Below are 15,584 nucleotides of genomic sequence, written 5' to 3' on the forward strand. Positions count from 1 at the left end.
TATGCAAAAGAGAGATTGCTGGTAATGGTTTCAAACTAAAAGAGGGGAGATTCAGGCTGGATGTGGAAAAGAAGATTTTTACAATGAGGGTGATAAAACACTGGCACAGGGTGCCCAGAGAGGTGGTAGATGTGCCATCCCTGGAGACATCCAGGCTGGATATAGTATTGGGCAACCTGATCTAGTTCAAGATGTTCTGCTCATTGTGGGGATGTGGGATTAGATGACCTTTGAAGGTCCCTTCCAACTCAAACTATTTCATGATTCTTTTCCCCCACTCACCCTTCCCAAGTACGTCAAAGACCTAGGAAAAATAGATGTGAAAAATACTGAAAGATAACAAAAGGTTTTCTGCTCAGCAGTGACAAGCAGTCTATTGAATTAAGAAAATTGCATTACCCAATCTTTGCTGCAAGTGCAGAATGTTTTATAATTAGAAAATGTGACAGCTCACTTGAAAAGCAACAAGCAAAACCAAAAAGTAGTGGAGGAAAAAAAACCCCTCAAAGAGAGTTACTCTCATTCTAAAAAGAGGAAACAAGCTCTTGATTAAAAGTTGTTGCCATGTAGTGACAATTCTTCTTACTGCTTGCTGTCATTTCCCACCCAGAGCACATACAAATCCAGGCTTTAGGGAAGCAGGAGGAAAGCTTTGAGTGAACTGATGAAAAACAGACTCCATTTCTACCAAGATTATAACAACATTTCTGGCCTGACTGATTATCATAGCTTTAAACTTAAATATTGAAGAGAGATAATGAAAAGGCCCTGAAAGCCCTTTTCAATGAAGAAGCAAAACACAAATATTCCTAAAACTGATGGGCAACCACAAATTGAAAGGCTCATTTAGTTAAAGCTCTGTGGATTAATCCAAAGGCCATTTTCCTCCATTTATTATGTTTCATGTCAGTTTTCAATGTTTTGACTCAATTTTCATCAAAGATTCAATCCAAATAATTTTTTTTAACTCTTCAGACAAAGTAATCCAGGGGTTGGCATTGCAAGTGGTAATGGCTTTAAACTAAAAGAGGGTAGATTTAGATTAGATATTAGGAAGAAGTTCTTTACTGTGAGCGTTGTGAGGCACTGGAACTGTGGCTACCCCACCCCTGGAAGTGTTCAAGGCTGTGTGGGTTGGATAGGGCTTTGGGTGACATGATTTAGAATTATAGAATCATAGAATAGTTAGGGTTGGAAAGGACCTTAAGATCATCTAGTTCCAACCCCTCTGCCATGGGCAGGGACACTTCCCATTAAACCATGTTACCCAAGGCTCTGTCCAGCCTGGCCTTGAACACCGCCAGGGATGGAGCATTCACAACCTCCCTGGGCAACCCATTCCGGTGCCTCATCACCCTCACAGTAAAGAACTTCTTCCTTATATCCAATCTAAACTTCCTCTGTTTAAGTTTTAATCCATTACCCCTTGTCCTGTCACTACAATCCCTAGTGAAGAGTCCCTCTCCAGCATCCTTGTAGGCCCCCTTCAGATACTGGAAGGCTGCTATGAGGTCTGCACTCAGCCTTCTCTATAAGTATAAGGTGTCCCTGCCTGTAGTAGGGGGGTTGGAACCAGACGATCTTTAAGGTCTCTTCCAACCCTACCTATTCTATGATTCTATCATTACAATATGACAAAGAACAAACTGCACATCTCCAAGAGTAAATTTTCATTGCAACTTCTAAAGCTTTGAAATGGATTAATATATTTAAGGGGTCAGATCTAGAATGTACTGTATTAATCACATGCTTTCTCTTTACATAAAAACATAAAGAACTTACGGTATAACAGCAGTTTTATTCATATATGTGTGCAGCCTAAGTCATTACAGTTCTTAGTAAAATGACCAGGAGTATCCAGAAGCCATTTTGGCTTTTAATGCTGCACATTTCTGCAGTGTCCATTTCTCTTTCCCTGATAGGCAGCAGTATCAGTTTGAATAACACATTCTGGTACTACAGGGAAAGAGATTAAAACAGGAGTACATGATAGAAAAGAAAACGTACTCTAGGAAACTCAGAAAATGATCGTGAAACTCTGATCCCTCAACACTTTTTCTTGTTAAAGAGCACAGAAAGGTGGAGTCCAATCTAGTTTAAGGATATCTGCAAAAGGAGATAATGAATAAGCGCCCAAAGAGATGAAAGAGCTGGAGAGGCAGGCCTACCTACAGAGAAAAGATGTTTAAGAGAAATGTACTGAAGTCAGTGAACAATCTGTTCAGTTCAAGTTGTCATGGAAACTATCCTATTAAATGCTTAAAAAAAAAAAAAAAAACAACAGTTCTAGAAACAAAGTACTACAGTTTGCCTGTTACAAAGTGCTCCCTTAATAAGCTTAAGCCAAGTGTGATTTGATGCGTCTATATCATTTTGTAAGCTTGAAGAATTATTTTTCTCTTACAAAATCACCATTGTACACTGTAGTAAAGGCATGCAAAAGAAAGCCTAGCACTCTATTTTCCCCCATGCAAACTGTGGTGAAATGGGGAAGAAAAATTGCTGTAGACTCAATCTGCATTTTTTAATTTGGAATGTCAGCAACAGTTGTTTGCTCCTCCATTCACAGACATAATTTGGATTTACTTTCTGGTGATGTGTATATTAGTGATGACTAAACTGCCAAGGTTAGTTGAAGTCTTGGTATTGCCCATTTCCCCTCAGATTTTGGACCAAAAGTTGCTGCCTGCACCTGTGATGGGCAGCAGAAGGTGTCTGTAGAACAAAAGTGTTAGAGTTTACAGTGTGTTACCCTCCTATGTCTAGGCAATAGCAGTAGGACAGTGTACCTCCTTCCCTCACACCAGGTTCCCCCTTTGCTGACAAACTGAGGCTTTATCCTTTCATGCACAAAATATACTGTTACAGCTAAATTGGGGGTCTGCATTTTACATGTCTACCTTTACAGCCCAGGGAACCTGCAGAGTTCTTTGGGGAGTATCAAGCATCCCACACAATTGATGTAAATAGGATCCACATCAGAACGCTTCAAATTGCATCAAAAGCTGGTAAATGCAAGCATGTATTTTAAATCCCTCCACCTCCTAGATTTAGACACCTTACTCAGGGCTGTGGACAGGTTCTGTTCACATAGCCCAACATCCCTTAAACAGTTACCAAAGCCCTTCCTTTAAGTTGTTTGTAACAAAAAAATCCTGTATTTTAAAGTGCTGAAGAAACAGCTTTTTGTAAAATGTATTTATATTTCTTAATCCCTGTAAAAGTACATACCATAGATTTTTACTTTTACATATTAAACTGCAGTGATTGCAAGGATGCTACTTTACTATATGAGATAGAAAACTGCTCTTTAAACTTATGCGTGTTGTATTGAAGCAGAAGTGTGGCTTCTCTGGCTACATTGGAAACTCTTTGGGAAATAAAAAAAAAAAAAAATGGAAAAAATAAACCTTTATGTATTTTTAGAAAGCCATATGTTTCCTGCTTGATGTTCTCTTACTCCTTATGTATCCCGTGATTTTGCAGTCAATTTTAGTCAAATTGGGCTTAAATTCCAGTCGTAAGGAGTGGCCTAGTTTTAGAATTCCTTCACAGTAGTGCATCTCAGATCAGTGGACTGTTTAGTCCCATAGTTAAATTCCTTCTTAACAGAGAAGTTCTTTATAAATACCATGGAAGTTCCTTATGGAAAGTTATAAAACTATCGAATAAAACATAAATAGGTGTTTCAGTAAGCCTAGAATATGTTTGGTCAAACATTAAGCAGAGAAGGTCTTTGAGAGGTAAAATTTGAGCACAGCTGTCAATTTTCATCTTGATAGCAGCAAATTACAGGATCTGAGACCACACGCTGGTCTTATTTTTGCAACACTCTATCCTTGTCCTTCTCTGTGCCAAGATGTTTTTCTTCTTTCTTTTTGTAAATTGAATTGAGACTGGCCTGCAGAAAACCCTTTTTCATCTAAAGGTAAAAACAAAACAAACAAAAAACCACAAATAAGCCAAAAAAAGAAAATAAATCCAAACCACTGAATTCCAGCTCTCAGAAGGCAATGTAACAGTTCAGGGCAGAGAACCCTGCCCTGAGAGGTCAGAGAGACTCTGCATACACAGTGCTAATGGTGATTTGAGAGATCCATTCTTTAGGATCGTCTAAGAAAAGGAGCTCAGCAGCACCGAGTTTGTGGATCAAATGCACTGGATGGTACCCTGCTGCGCTTATCTGCTGCAGTGGCAGCATGTATCAAAAAGCCCCTGGGAGGGAACAATAATACTCCACATAGACAAGAATCATTTAAGGAGTGATGGTGATTTGCGAAACAAATAATGCTAAAAGAAAAGTAGTGATAAATTCTGGGAAGAATCTGTAGGGACAGATCTACTGAAAAATAAAATTTGTAGGCACAGATCAACTGAACACAGTATGTGACAAGTACTTTAAAATGAGCAATAGATAATAACTATGCACAGATTAATATGGGTGTCAAGTCTCTCAAGTTTCTTCAAAACACAAAGCTATTTAAATCTCAAGCCCCAATTTTTCTTCAAGTTAGATCAACGTTATCCCTTTAAATTCAGCCTTTTGAACCCAAGATGAAGTATTTGGTTTACCAGAACACTCTTACGCTGCTCTGATCATGCAGCATGCTGCTACTCTGCTGGGAGTGGTGTTCTTATTGCATACCTTGGTTGGTAAGTTTTGCCGTTCAAAGTTAATTTCTTTGAAACCTTACTCAGTTTGCCACTGTCTGGAAACCAGTATGAAATCAAAGAAATTTTGCTTTCATTTGCATGCTTAATAATCATATGTATTTTTTGTGAAAAACAAAACAAAACAAACCCAACAAAACAAAACAAAAAAAACCCCCAAAACAAAACAAAAAAAGCAAACAGCAACCCAAAACCAGACTACAGAAGTTAAATACCCACCCCCACACACTATAGCAAACTGACTGTGATTTTTTTCCCCCCTCTAAAAACCTGATAATTATTCTATTATTCTTTATGCTATCAAAGACCAAATTGAAATGAATGAAAAATCAGAAAATGAATCTTTCATATCTTTAAAAGCCAGGTAATTAAAACTTAGCTTTTGACAAGCGTTAAAATCAAGTTAATTTCTACCTCCATATAGGTAGAGATCTGTTATATCTTTAGAACTGATAATAAGGCTTATTTTAAAAGAATAATGGCATAGAGATTCTTGTCTTTGCTAGAAAACCACAAATGAAAGGTAACAATCTAATAATCTGTCAGCATCTTGAAGATGCTATAACGAACACTAGGCTTTTTTGCACTTTCTAGTGGTATGCCCTCCAAACAAACAAAAATCACCTCAAGTAACTTAGCACTGTTCTCTTATCTTAATTACTATTAGCCCTTTTGACATAAATAACTCCATTCTGCTGAGCAGTATAAGAAAATACACCTTGCAGGGAAATAAAAGCTTTGAAGTCTGAATGTATTCATACTGTACCCTTTCTCATTTAGACATATTCATCAGTTCTGGACTAGAGGAGATCAGAGCACAGCCACCCATCCTTTCCAGAGACATACTTTTAACTCATATTTGCATAGAGCAGCCCAGCCTCAAAAACTGATTTGAATCATAAATCAAATTTAATGGCAAACAACTGTATGGCTCATAAACCCCATTCCCAGGGACCAGTGCCCATACATAAAATCTGCAGCTAACATAGCATATCTCATAAAAACAAAACATTCGTGCTTACAGGAATTTAGGAGACAGATTACACTGCTGAGCTTTGACTAGCCCCAGTTCTTTCAATGCTTAGCTTTGACTAGCTAAAGCTTGTTCAGGGTCTTTATGTTTTGTAATATGTTTAAGGACACTACTCAGTGATAACTTTATTTTTATAAATAGAGGCTGCATACATCTAATCTGAAATACCATCCTCTGTGATTAGGTGAATACCTAATAAATGCAATTGCAAATGCATGTCAAACTCTAAAACTGCACAGATTGTGGCAGACTGGACTGTGCTGGAGCAGACAAATTGTATATCCAGATGGCGCTCAGGCATCTTGTATCGCTTTCTGATTTCGTAAACTAGTCTCAATCAGTGAAAGAGTTTATGTCATTGAGAGCTAAAGTTGATTTTATGGCTACTAGATGTAGAAGCATAATCTGTAAACATTTGAAATCTCATTAAATATTACTTTGCTAGCACAAAGATTTCAAAGTAAATATTCTACAGGCTAAAGAGGAGAAGGTGGAAATGTAAGTCCTAAACCTAGTTCTGTTTCCACATACAACTGTGTTTACATGGTCAAGTCTGACCTAATATCTTTGCTAGAATGGAAATCATGCCCTTGCCTCTACTCCCGAAGAAACTACAGGGAAGTTATATGTGGAACTTGAGTGTTCTTTGGAGAAATAAAATGCTGGAGAAGCATAAGTGTTCTGCATACCTGACAACAGCAAAGGGAGAATTCTATAATTACAGTGTGCTGAGAAGTTGGTGGTTAGATACCTGCATTCCCACAGGGATGCTGATGATCACCATGATTAAACTACATCGTTCTTGCTGTATACATTATGTCAGTCTTAAACTTACATTTGTCTGTGCTGCTGGCTTGACTTTTTTTTATGCTTATGCATTCAGTTCAACTCTCAACAAAAATTTTTAGGCAGAGAAACATGTAATTTTTATTTGCTGAAGTAATTTGTGCCTAACATATTCCTTTGAATGTTTACATTCTCTAATTCAATCTTGAAAATTAAGTATAAGCTTAGGCAACAAAGATGTATTTTAAATTCAGTCTTGCTGTACTGCCTCTTTGCTCCTTAATCCATGATTGTTTATCCTCTTCAGTAAATTTCTGGGAGAAACTCTTGTCATATCTGATAGAAATCTGAATAAAATATATCAGGCACTTTTCACCACTATTTTTTGAGAGGCATTCAAGCAACTAAAAGGTGATAAGAGAGGACTTTTTATTCCATGTTACAAAAATAGGAAAAAAACCACCAAGGGCTGGAGCAGAGGTTATTAATGTGTAACAGAAAAGCTTTCTCATTCCGTTAGGTAACAAACATTTACAAATGCTAAATCCTAATGAAGAAAATGTCCTATCATTAGGAAAAAAAAAAATAAATTATTGCTTTCTTGAAAGCAATATGACTTAAAGGTCCTAATTCATTAGTAGCAATACTCAAAGACCTGGAGAAATCTGTATCATTTCCTTATTATTTGCCGTGACTTGCTGCCATATTTTGTGATTATGGAAGTTACGTCACACCCAGCAAAGACAGGCAGTAACTTAAACTCACTAATATGAAGTACGTACTACTAGTCAGAAATTTATTATTAATGAGCTAAATGACAAAAGGTTAGAATACCGTCGGAAGCCTGCATTTTCCAACTCTGAAGGAAAATATCGTATGAGAGATTCTTTATAGGTAGAAAACATCTATTTAACAATGACTTTACTATTGATAGTGTTTAAGCAGTCACACAGCTATACCCCTCTAATTGATATGTTTACAGATAATAATTATAGTTATAACCTGGCTTAAAGGCATCTGAAATTACAGACTACCCACTATTCTTCAGAGCTCATTACGTGCGAGATTATAGTCTTCCTCACCTTGTTTTCAACTAAATGGAAACAGCTATACCAAGAACACAGAGACTGTTCTGCTGCTAAATCACCGTATTCCTCATGACAATGTGGTGTGTAATACTATTAGGAATCTAGAAATTGGTGGGATTTGTTCCTTATGTGGGAATTTGTTCCTTATGTGATCACTTGCTAAATCCAGCAGTTATTTTCCAAAGCACTTTGGTAAACAGGCAGCACAGTGCTTTCAGGCTGATATAGGTTAAGCCATTCATAGTTTAGAGACCCACTTGCTAGAAAGACACAACAAGAAATAGGTATTGTGAAATGTAAGTAAGAGGAGACTGGCATTAACCAGGAGGACAGTCTCTGCTGCTCTCTACAAGGGATTGCAAACCAAACAGCGGATCTAGCTTCTCACCTAGATCAGCAGAAAAACTGGTGTACTTTTGAGGAAACTGGGAGGAAAGGGGTGAAAGGATATGGTTCTAAGTTAGTTTAAGCATAGAATAGCAAAACGTGTAGGAATGGCTTGCCATCAAAGCCAAATTAATTGTAGCCAAACTGTTCTAATTTGTCACTCCTGACTTTTCTTACGTCTCTCCTAGAGACCAGGCTTTCAGGTCCTCTTTACACCTCTGCTGGGTGCTGTTCAGTTCTGTCTGAGAAACTGTCTTTATGGAATAACTTATTTTTTGAAATACAGGGAGTTTTATTTTTAGCCAGGGAAGTTCACAAGAGGTGATGGTCCCACTTACATCAAGTTCTGCACCCAGTTATCTTACAGAATTATGAAACAGATGTCCTTCAGGGGGTGGGGGGTGGGGATGGGTGGGAAGCTGAGAACAAAAATGCAATTCTTTTGAAAACTATTTCTGCACCTACAAAGTGAGCAGTTACAGACAGAAACAGAAGTCATTATTTTGATGTTCTGGGTTCTGATCAATGTCACTTTCACACTTACTGCTTTTGAGTTGTAATTAGAATTCACTTAAATGGCTTTTCATAGCACTTGTTCCTTATGTGAACATGGCTTGTTGGTCAGTTAACCTGTTGTTCTGTTAAAGCAGATGTGGTTGGTCAAAAAAAAAAGCAGTATTTAGCACTGTATATTAGTATTTAGCACAGTATATTAGCACTATTTAGCTTCAGTTCTGTCTCTAGTTTTAGATATTTCAGCTCTAAAAACTTAGAGCTGTTCCTGACTTAAACTGACCTTTATTATTACCTACAGCCCACCAGGGTTAGAGAGGCAGTTTTATTCTGCTATTACAAGGGAGAACAAAGAGCAATACTTGAAAGTAATAATGCCTCTTTCACTTGACTATAAACTTAGGACTGTGATCTTCATTTTTAAAGAAACTTTACTCTGAACTTTGTGCCTACAATGATTTTGATCTGTAAACCTTCAAAGGCATGATAAGTGCCTGAATCTAAACCCAGGGCTTTTATATGTAACATATTCTTTGCAGGGTCAAATATTTTAGTGTATTATTACATCAAAGAAAATGGTAGGGATAATACTGTCACTTGAATTGTAGGAAAAAGATTAATTTCTCATCTGAAAGTGTTGGGGTTTTTTTTTCCCCTGAAATACTCTCCTGCAAACTTAGTGGATCCAGCTGCTTTTTCAATTCTGCCCTCTCTCCCCCCTCCCCTTTTTTTAATATTTAAAGATGACAGTTCTGCTGCAGTGTAATAGGCTGAGAATTACTGTGATTCAAAAAACGAAAATGTTCTGTGTAACCAATGTAATGATACTTCAGCCTAATGAAGAGTACTTATGTTTGGGTGATAATGGGAACACAAGGAGAAACCAGCAAGGATAGTGCCAGAGCCTTGCAAATGACAGTGGCCAGCAGTTCTCCCGTTCTATTCACCATGCTGTTCATTTCACTTTATCTGTTCATGCAGCTATACAAATTTCTAGCAGTGGCTATTTCTGACAGCACACTGAAGAAAAAGTGTAGGAAACTACAGCTTGATAACCCTGTGCTATTTTGGGAGCACTAGCATAATGTATTCCATGCAGATATTGTGCACTTGTTGATGTAATACAAGGATGTTAATGCCAATGCTATTATTGATATTTTATAGACTAGATTAAAGCACTGATAGTGTGAATATATTGACACTCTAGAGCCTTGACTATGTCCAGAGTATATATAATTCTGATTTATAAGAACAACAAAGAATTTCCACTCAGACACTTGCTGGCCAGTATTTGTAATTCCTCATTGGCTGTACTATATAGTACGTGACAAAATAATTCTAGGTGGCCAAACATCAGGATAAAAAAAAAAAAAAAAAAAAGTCAAGTTCTACATTTCCCTGGTGTAATCCCTCTTTCTAGTTCATCAGCTTGCAGCTTGTGTGGCATTCTGAGGGTAAACACATTCAAGTTGATTTAGACCAAAGACTTAATTTCATCTCTATATTGTCGTTCACTTCTAGAACTTACTCGAGTATTGCCTTTCACTTCTAGCAGCTTATTGTGCCGTATTTACTTCAGAAGCAATTCAGCATGCACACTGGTTGCTTGTATAGTGTGCTGGAATTGTGCAGTTGGGCACTGAAAAAGCTATTCCCCGCAAAAACAGCATGGGCCAGTTAAACATCTCAAGTTAGCTTGGGTTCTCTGTGCTCATGTACTACTGACTGAAACCGTACCAACAGTGACATTGTTAACCATATCTCAACATAGGTTAAAACTGAGAGGTTAAATTATGGAGAAGATATTAAGCTATATAGATAAGCAGATAAAGAAGAAATGCAAATTATGCAGAATGTCCATTTCAATTTGTCAATTGTTAATTAACAGGAGGAGGATCAGTCAAGTTTGGCCGGTTATGAGAGCACAGGAGGTGAGTTTCTTATTCAATGCCACTTGACATTTGATTCTGAAACCTCTGATTTCACCTAGTATTTAAATAGTTACTTACAAGATAAAGTGAATTCAGGTATTTATATTGTGAAAGTTAGGTCTCAAAGGATTTTATCATATAAATTCTCTTTGAAGGCAAATTAAATCTTGTAAAAGACATTTCTACACTCTTTAGGCCAGTGGATCCAAAGTTATTAAAAAATATTACTGTTAATCACATCAGATCATAGGTGTTTTCAGAAATTGGAACTTATTAAAAGCTTGTTGGAAAGTATGAGATGCTAAGAGTCTGAAAGGAATAAAATGATCAATCAAAACCTTTTATGGATAATGGTATTATGTAATAAGAGATGTACACACCACATTATAAAAATTATAAAAAACAAAGTTGTATGTGGCAAATTAATGTGTCTTGTAAGGGATCAAGTCAAAGACAATAAAATCCCAGCAAGCTCAGATGGTGCCAGATCTCTACTGGTATAATCAGGCTAATGACTGGGACTCAGACTGGAAGGAACTGATTTTTTAAAAACCACAATTTCAGTAAAAGGTGAAGCTGTAGCACATACAGTAGTTTGGGTGATCAAATGAGAGTAATACTTAGATTTCAGTTAAGATTATTGTTATTTGACTGAATTTGAGGCTCAAGGGAGTTTTAAGACTGCATCTCAGATATAGTGCACCAAATAAAAAATCTGAACGGGATGTGGACAAACTTCTGTAGCAATTATAATGTAATAACAGAGAAAAATCTCAATGGCTCAGGAGACAGGTTATTACATCAAGATGCATCAGCTTCTCTCCTTTAAGGAAACTGCGCATGTGCAGGGTCTGATTTTCAGGTACAATATTTTTATCATATCTGCAGTGAGAACTATGAAACTGGGAGATAAATAGGCTTGGGGATAATAGCTCCTTTTGGAATGTAGAGCGTTATAACAAAAATTAACTCTGGTAAAATCAGATCACCTTGAGTGTTACGCAATTCAGTGTGTATGGAAAGTATCTAATTAAAAATCAGTAGCTCTTGCCAACTAAAGAATTTTTTTTTCATTCTAGACTTTTCAGAAGACCTGAGGAAATCGAACATAATTTTTGTTGTTGGTAAGTAGGATTCCTTATTTCAACTGCTACATTTGAAAATCCCCATGTTATTTAGCTTCAAGTATAAGTATATAATTTGTTTTAAAGTTTGGCAGAATAGTTTGGCTAAGAGTATTTACACTTCAGTGGTGGATTAGTCTTTTGAAAGGGAGTTAGGATTTAATATCATGTTATTACCCTGGGTCTGACCATGCTAACAACAGTTGTGTAAAGCTCAGAGCAGGTTGGCTGCTGAAGTGTGAACATACTCAAAATGACCTTATAGTTCTTACATTAGTGTTGTGTAGCAGCAAAGCTGCCTCACCAGCATTAGTAAAAACATTACTAGATTGGATTTATAACTCACAATTGTGAGGGTTAGGTGAAGGGGAAAAAAAAAAAAAAAAAGAGAGATCAGGTCTTTTCACCTCTTCATTTGTGAAACAACTGTTTTAAATATAGGTTTCAATTCTGCAAGTGCTCAACATGCTGTTAAACAGTCAATGGACTCATCACCATGCATGATACTTAGCATGCACTGATGCTTTGCAGGTTCAAGGTTTATATTGCTTCCTGGAAGTCCACAGAGAAAAAGCACTACATTAACGCCGATCTATAAATGAGATTATGTAATTAGCAGAAATTTTGAAGAGCCTTTTAAAACAAATTATAACCAGAGTATTTACAAGTTTCAGCTTAAAGCTTACTAGTAATTACTTGGAAAGAGTAATTGCTTTTGTATCAAGCAGAGTTTTTCAGAACTGTTTTACAAGGAAGCTGTTTAAGGAGAGATGCCTAAACATGGGTAATTTTACATAAAAGTAAGTCACATTGTGCATTCTTTTTCCTAAGGGGAAAAAAAAAAAAAAAAGACATCTGAAAATAGTCATAAATGAATGGAAGTTTCATTCAGAATTCAACAGGTATCAAAAAAGCATTCCAATATCAGCAGATTGAGACAGGTGATCCTTGTTCAGCACTGGCAAGGCTGCATCTGGAGTACGTGTCCATTCTGGGCTCCCCAGTACAAGAAAGATAACGACTTACTGGAGCAAGTCTGGTGCAGGACCACAAAGACATCTGAGGGAAAGGAGCATCTTTCAGATGAGAAGAGTGTGATAGTGCTGGGATTTTTCAGCCTGGAGAAAAGAAGGCTCCAAGGGATCTTACCTATATGTATAAATACCTGATAGGAGAGAAGATAAGGGAGTCAGAATCTTCTCAGTAGTGCCCAGTTACAAGAGAAGAAAAAATGGGGGCTACTTAAAATACATGAAATTCCATGTGAACACAAGAAAACAGTTTTTTATGGTGAGGGTGGTCAAACACTGGAGCAGGTTGCCCTGAGGGACTGTTGAGTCTCCATCCCTAGAGATGTCTTAAACCCACCTGGCCACAGTCCTGAACAACTTGCTCTATCTGACCCCGATATAACAGAGTATTTGGACTAGATGATCACAAGAGGTTCCTTGCAACCTAAAGGATTCTGTGAAGAGATAGCACATTCATGTGTTCCACTTTCACCTTACCCTATATTACACCAAATGCAAGTTGACTTAATTTCTTGAAAACCGATGTATTTGCAAAAGTAAAATTAGATTCCTGAAGAGCTTGTTGGAGACTTCTCTTAAGAGAAAGATGCATAATACAATTTTCAGCCCTTAAGCAAACTCAAATTCCATGCTTACTGAAGTACATCTTCCTGCTGTTCACTGCAGTGTCAAATTCTCATTCTCTCTGCCTCACATATCTTATTGGAGAATTATGCTTGGGTTTGTACAAACACAGATTAAAAAAAAAAGTGAAGACACTCAAGAACTTTTGCCTCTGAAATTGTCCATGGTAAGGCTATTTTTCATTTATCTCTGGACTGCTTTTTCATTCTCAAAGAGTGGGGTTTAGTTTTTATTTCTAATTTTTTTATAGGCCATATGCTAGCCATCTTCCAGGTAAAACTGGAAAATATACTTTTCCCTCTATTTATTCCTGCTCTTAAATCCGCCTCAGACTTTCTAGTAAATGCTTTCTAGGAACAGAGGAAAATGGTGCTTAATCAAAATTCTAAGTTTTGTTTGTTGAAAACGTTATGATGAACAGTGTGACGGGTTACTTTTCCACAAATTATGCAGAATGATTTATACTTTTTCCCAAAATACTCCCATCCCCACCCCCATCCTCCCACCCCTGAAAAAGCTTCGTGAAGTCTGATCTGAAGAGTAAGGGTGTATTTTTATCCTGGATTTTTTTTGACCATCATGAGATCTTTGTGGTTGTTCATTTGACTGAAAAATCTTGATTTAACTCCATCTAGGCAGTGAGGATAAATGGTATTTCCCAGAGACAGATTTCTTGCTGGTGCTAGGTTGGAGTGGCCACAAGCTCTTGTGGCCTTTTCAGGCAGGTCAGTCTGCCCGAATTACATGCACATGTACAATGCTCTCCAGGTTTAATATAATACACAGAAGGCAACTGAATTCTATATGTCTGAGCAGTAAGGTTGTCTTTCTTACATGTCAGTCGAGCTGAAGCCTGATCTCTGTGAACTGTACAGGGACAAAAGAAAACTTTGAAGAAGTCTCAAAAGAAAAGAGCAAAATTGTCATACATGAGGGGAGCAAGGGAGAAAGAAAAGGCACTACAAATTCTCAGCAGCTCAGTACTCCATTGCACTGGACAGCACTAGCCATGTTCAGCCCGCTATACCTTGACTAGAAAGACAGCAAAGAAGATGAGTTGAAGCATGCTGCTGTAGATACTTGAATGGGAAAAAACTCTCTTGGGCGTTATTAGGAGTGTTTACTCATTACATAGATGTATTCATGAGGAAATACTAAGATGCTTATGAAGTTGTTTTAAAACTAGAGCTCTAAAGATGTGCATTCCAAGTAGTTTACAGACTAATTGAAATGCACACACCATCTGCCAGAGCTGACAAACTGAGATACTGTTTATAAGACAAAAGGGGGGGGGAGGGAAAAGCAGACAATGTCCTTCCCCCATTGATTTCTCTTGAAAATTGTCCAAAAAGGGAAAGAGAAAAAAATTATCATTAAAATTATTATTAATTAGCAAAGTTTTACGTCAGAGCTAATGTAGGAATTGGAAGAACAGCCAACTTGGATTAATTAAGCAACAATGTCAATGTTTTATCCAGACAGCAAAGCAAAGACATAGAATCAGCAACTCAAAAATATGGAAAATAACAGCACAGTAATAAAAGAGGCAAAAGCAATTTAAATTGGGCCTGAAAAGTAAAATTCATGAGAAAAAATAAATAGGAGAAAAGAAATTTGTGGGATGTGCTAATATTCCAAACTTATGTAATTACTGGCAGTCACAAAAGAAAGAAAAGACACAAAACTAACAATAATAAAACAAGAAAACCACCAACCAAAAAAACCTTTTTCATCAGAGCAACACGAAACGTAAAACCTTAACCACAATGAACAATATATGATTTCATCATTCTTAACTAATGCGATACTGTATATCACATCCAGAAAATTGTCATAACTAACAAAATTACTGGAAGCACTACCTCTCCCTATCCTCTACAGGAGTATTTCAAGCCAACCACATAAGGATTTGGTGGAGGCTGAAAGTGAAGCAGAAAATTTTCAGGAATCTTTCTGCACTTTGGACCAGGGACAAGCTCCTCACTTACTCTTAAACATGGTGTTTAAAACTCAGTCAGTGTAACTAATTTCCTCTGCAGAATCTTTGTTCTTGCTGATGAACCAAATGGTTTAAACTCAATGTAAGTAAGACCAGCCTTTTAGCTGACACTCGAAAAATGTTACCTCCACCTACACTTACAGGTAAAACATTATCAGCTGCAGCCACTAGCTTCTTGTGCATACAAAAACAAAAACAATCCAACCCCCACACTCCCCCCCCCCCCAAAAAAAAAAAACTAAACCAAACTGAACAAACCACAAAAAACACCCCAAAGATCACAAACTGTAAAACTCTTTATTTGTCTAAGATATGTCAGACCTTGAATGACTTGATCTAACTTGGAATTTAGCCCTGTTTTGAGTAGGGCATTTTACCAGGAAAGGTCCCTTCCAGC

General features: G+C 37.2%; 1 protein-coding gene across 1 annotated transcript in view; it reads left to right on the top strand.

Moving 5' to 3' along the window:
• AK5 (adenylate kinase 5) overlaps positions 1 to 15,584 on the top strand; it is a gene marked incomplete at both ends in the record, with an annotated part of 92,362 nt that overhangs the window by 57,640 nt on the left and 19,138 nt on the right. Inside the window, 2 exons of the mRNA XM_080624271.1 lie at positions 10,367 to 10,409; positions 11,489 to 11,533. Of these exons, the coding sequence (XP_080480397.1) occupies positions 10,367 to 10,409; positions 11,489 to 11,533 (88 nt within the window). The remainder of the gene's footprint in view (positions 1 to 10,366; positions 10,410 to 11,488; positions 11,534 to 15,584) is intronic.

This window comes from Psittacula echo, assembly GCF_963264785.1.
Source record: "Psittacula echo genome assembly, chromosome: 7".
In the NCBI taxonomy this organism is placed as follows: Eukaryota; Metazoa; Chordata; class Aves; order Psittaciformes; family Psittacidae; genus Psittacula; species Psittacula echo.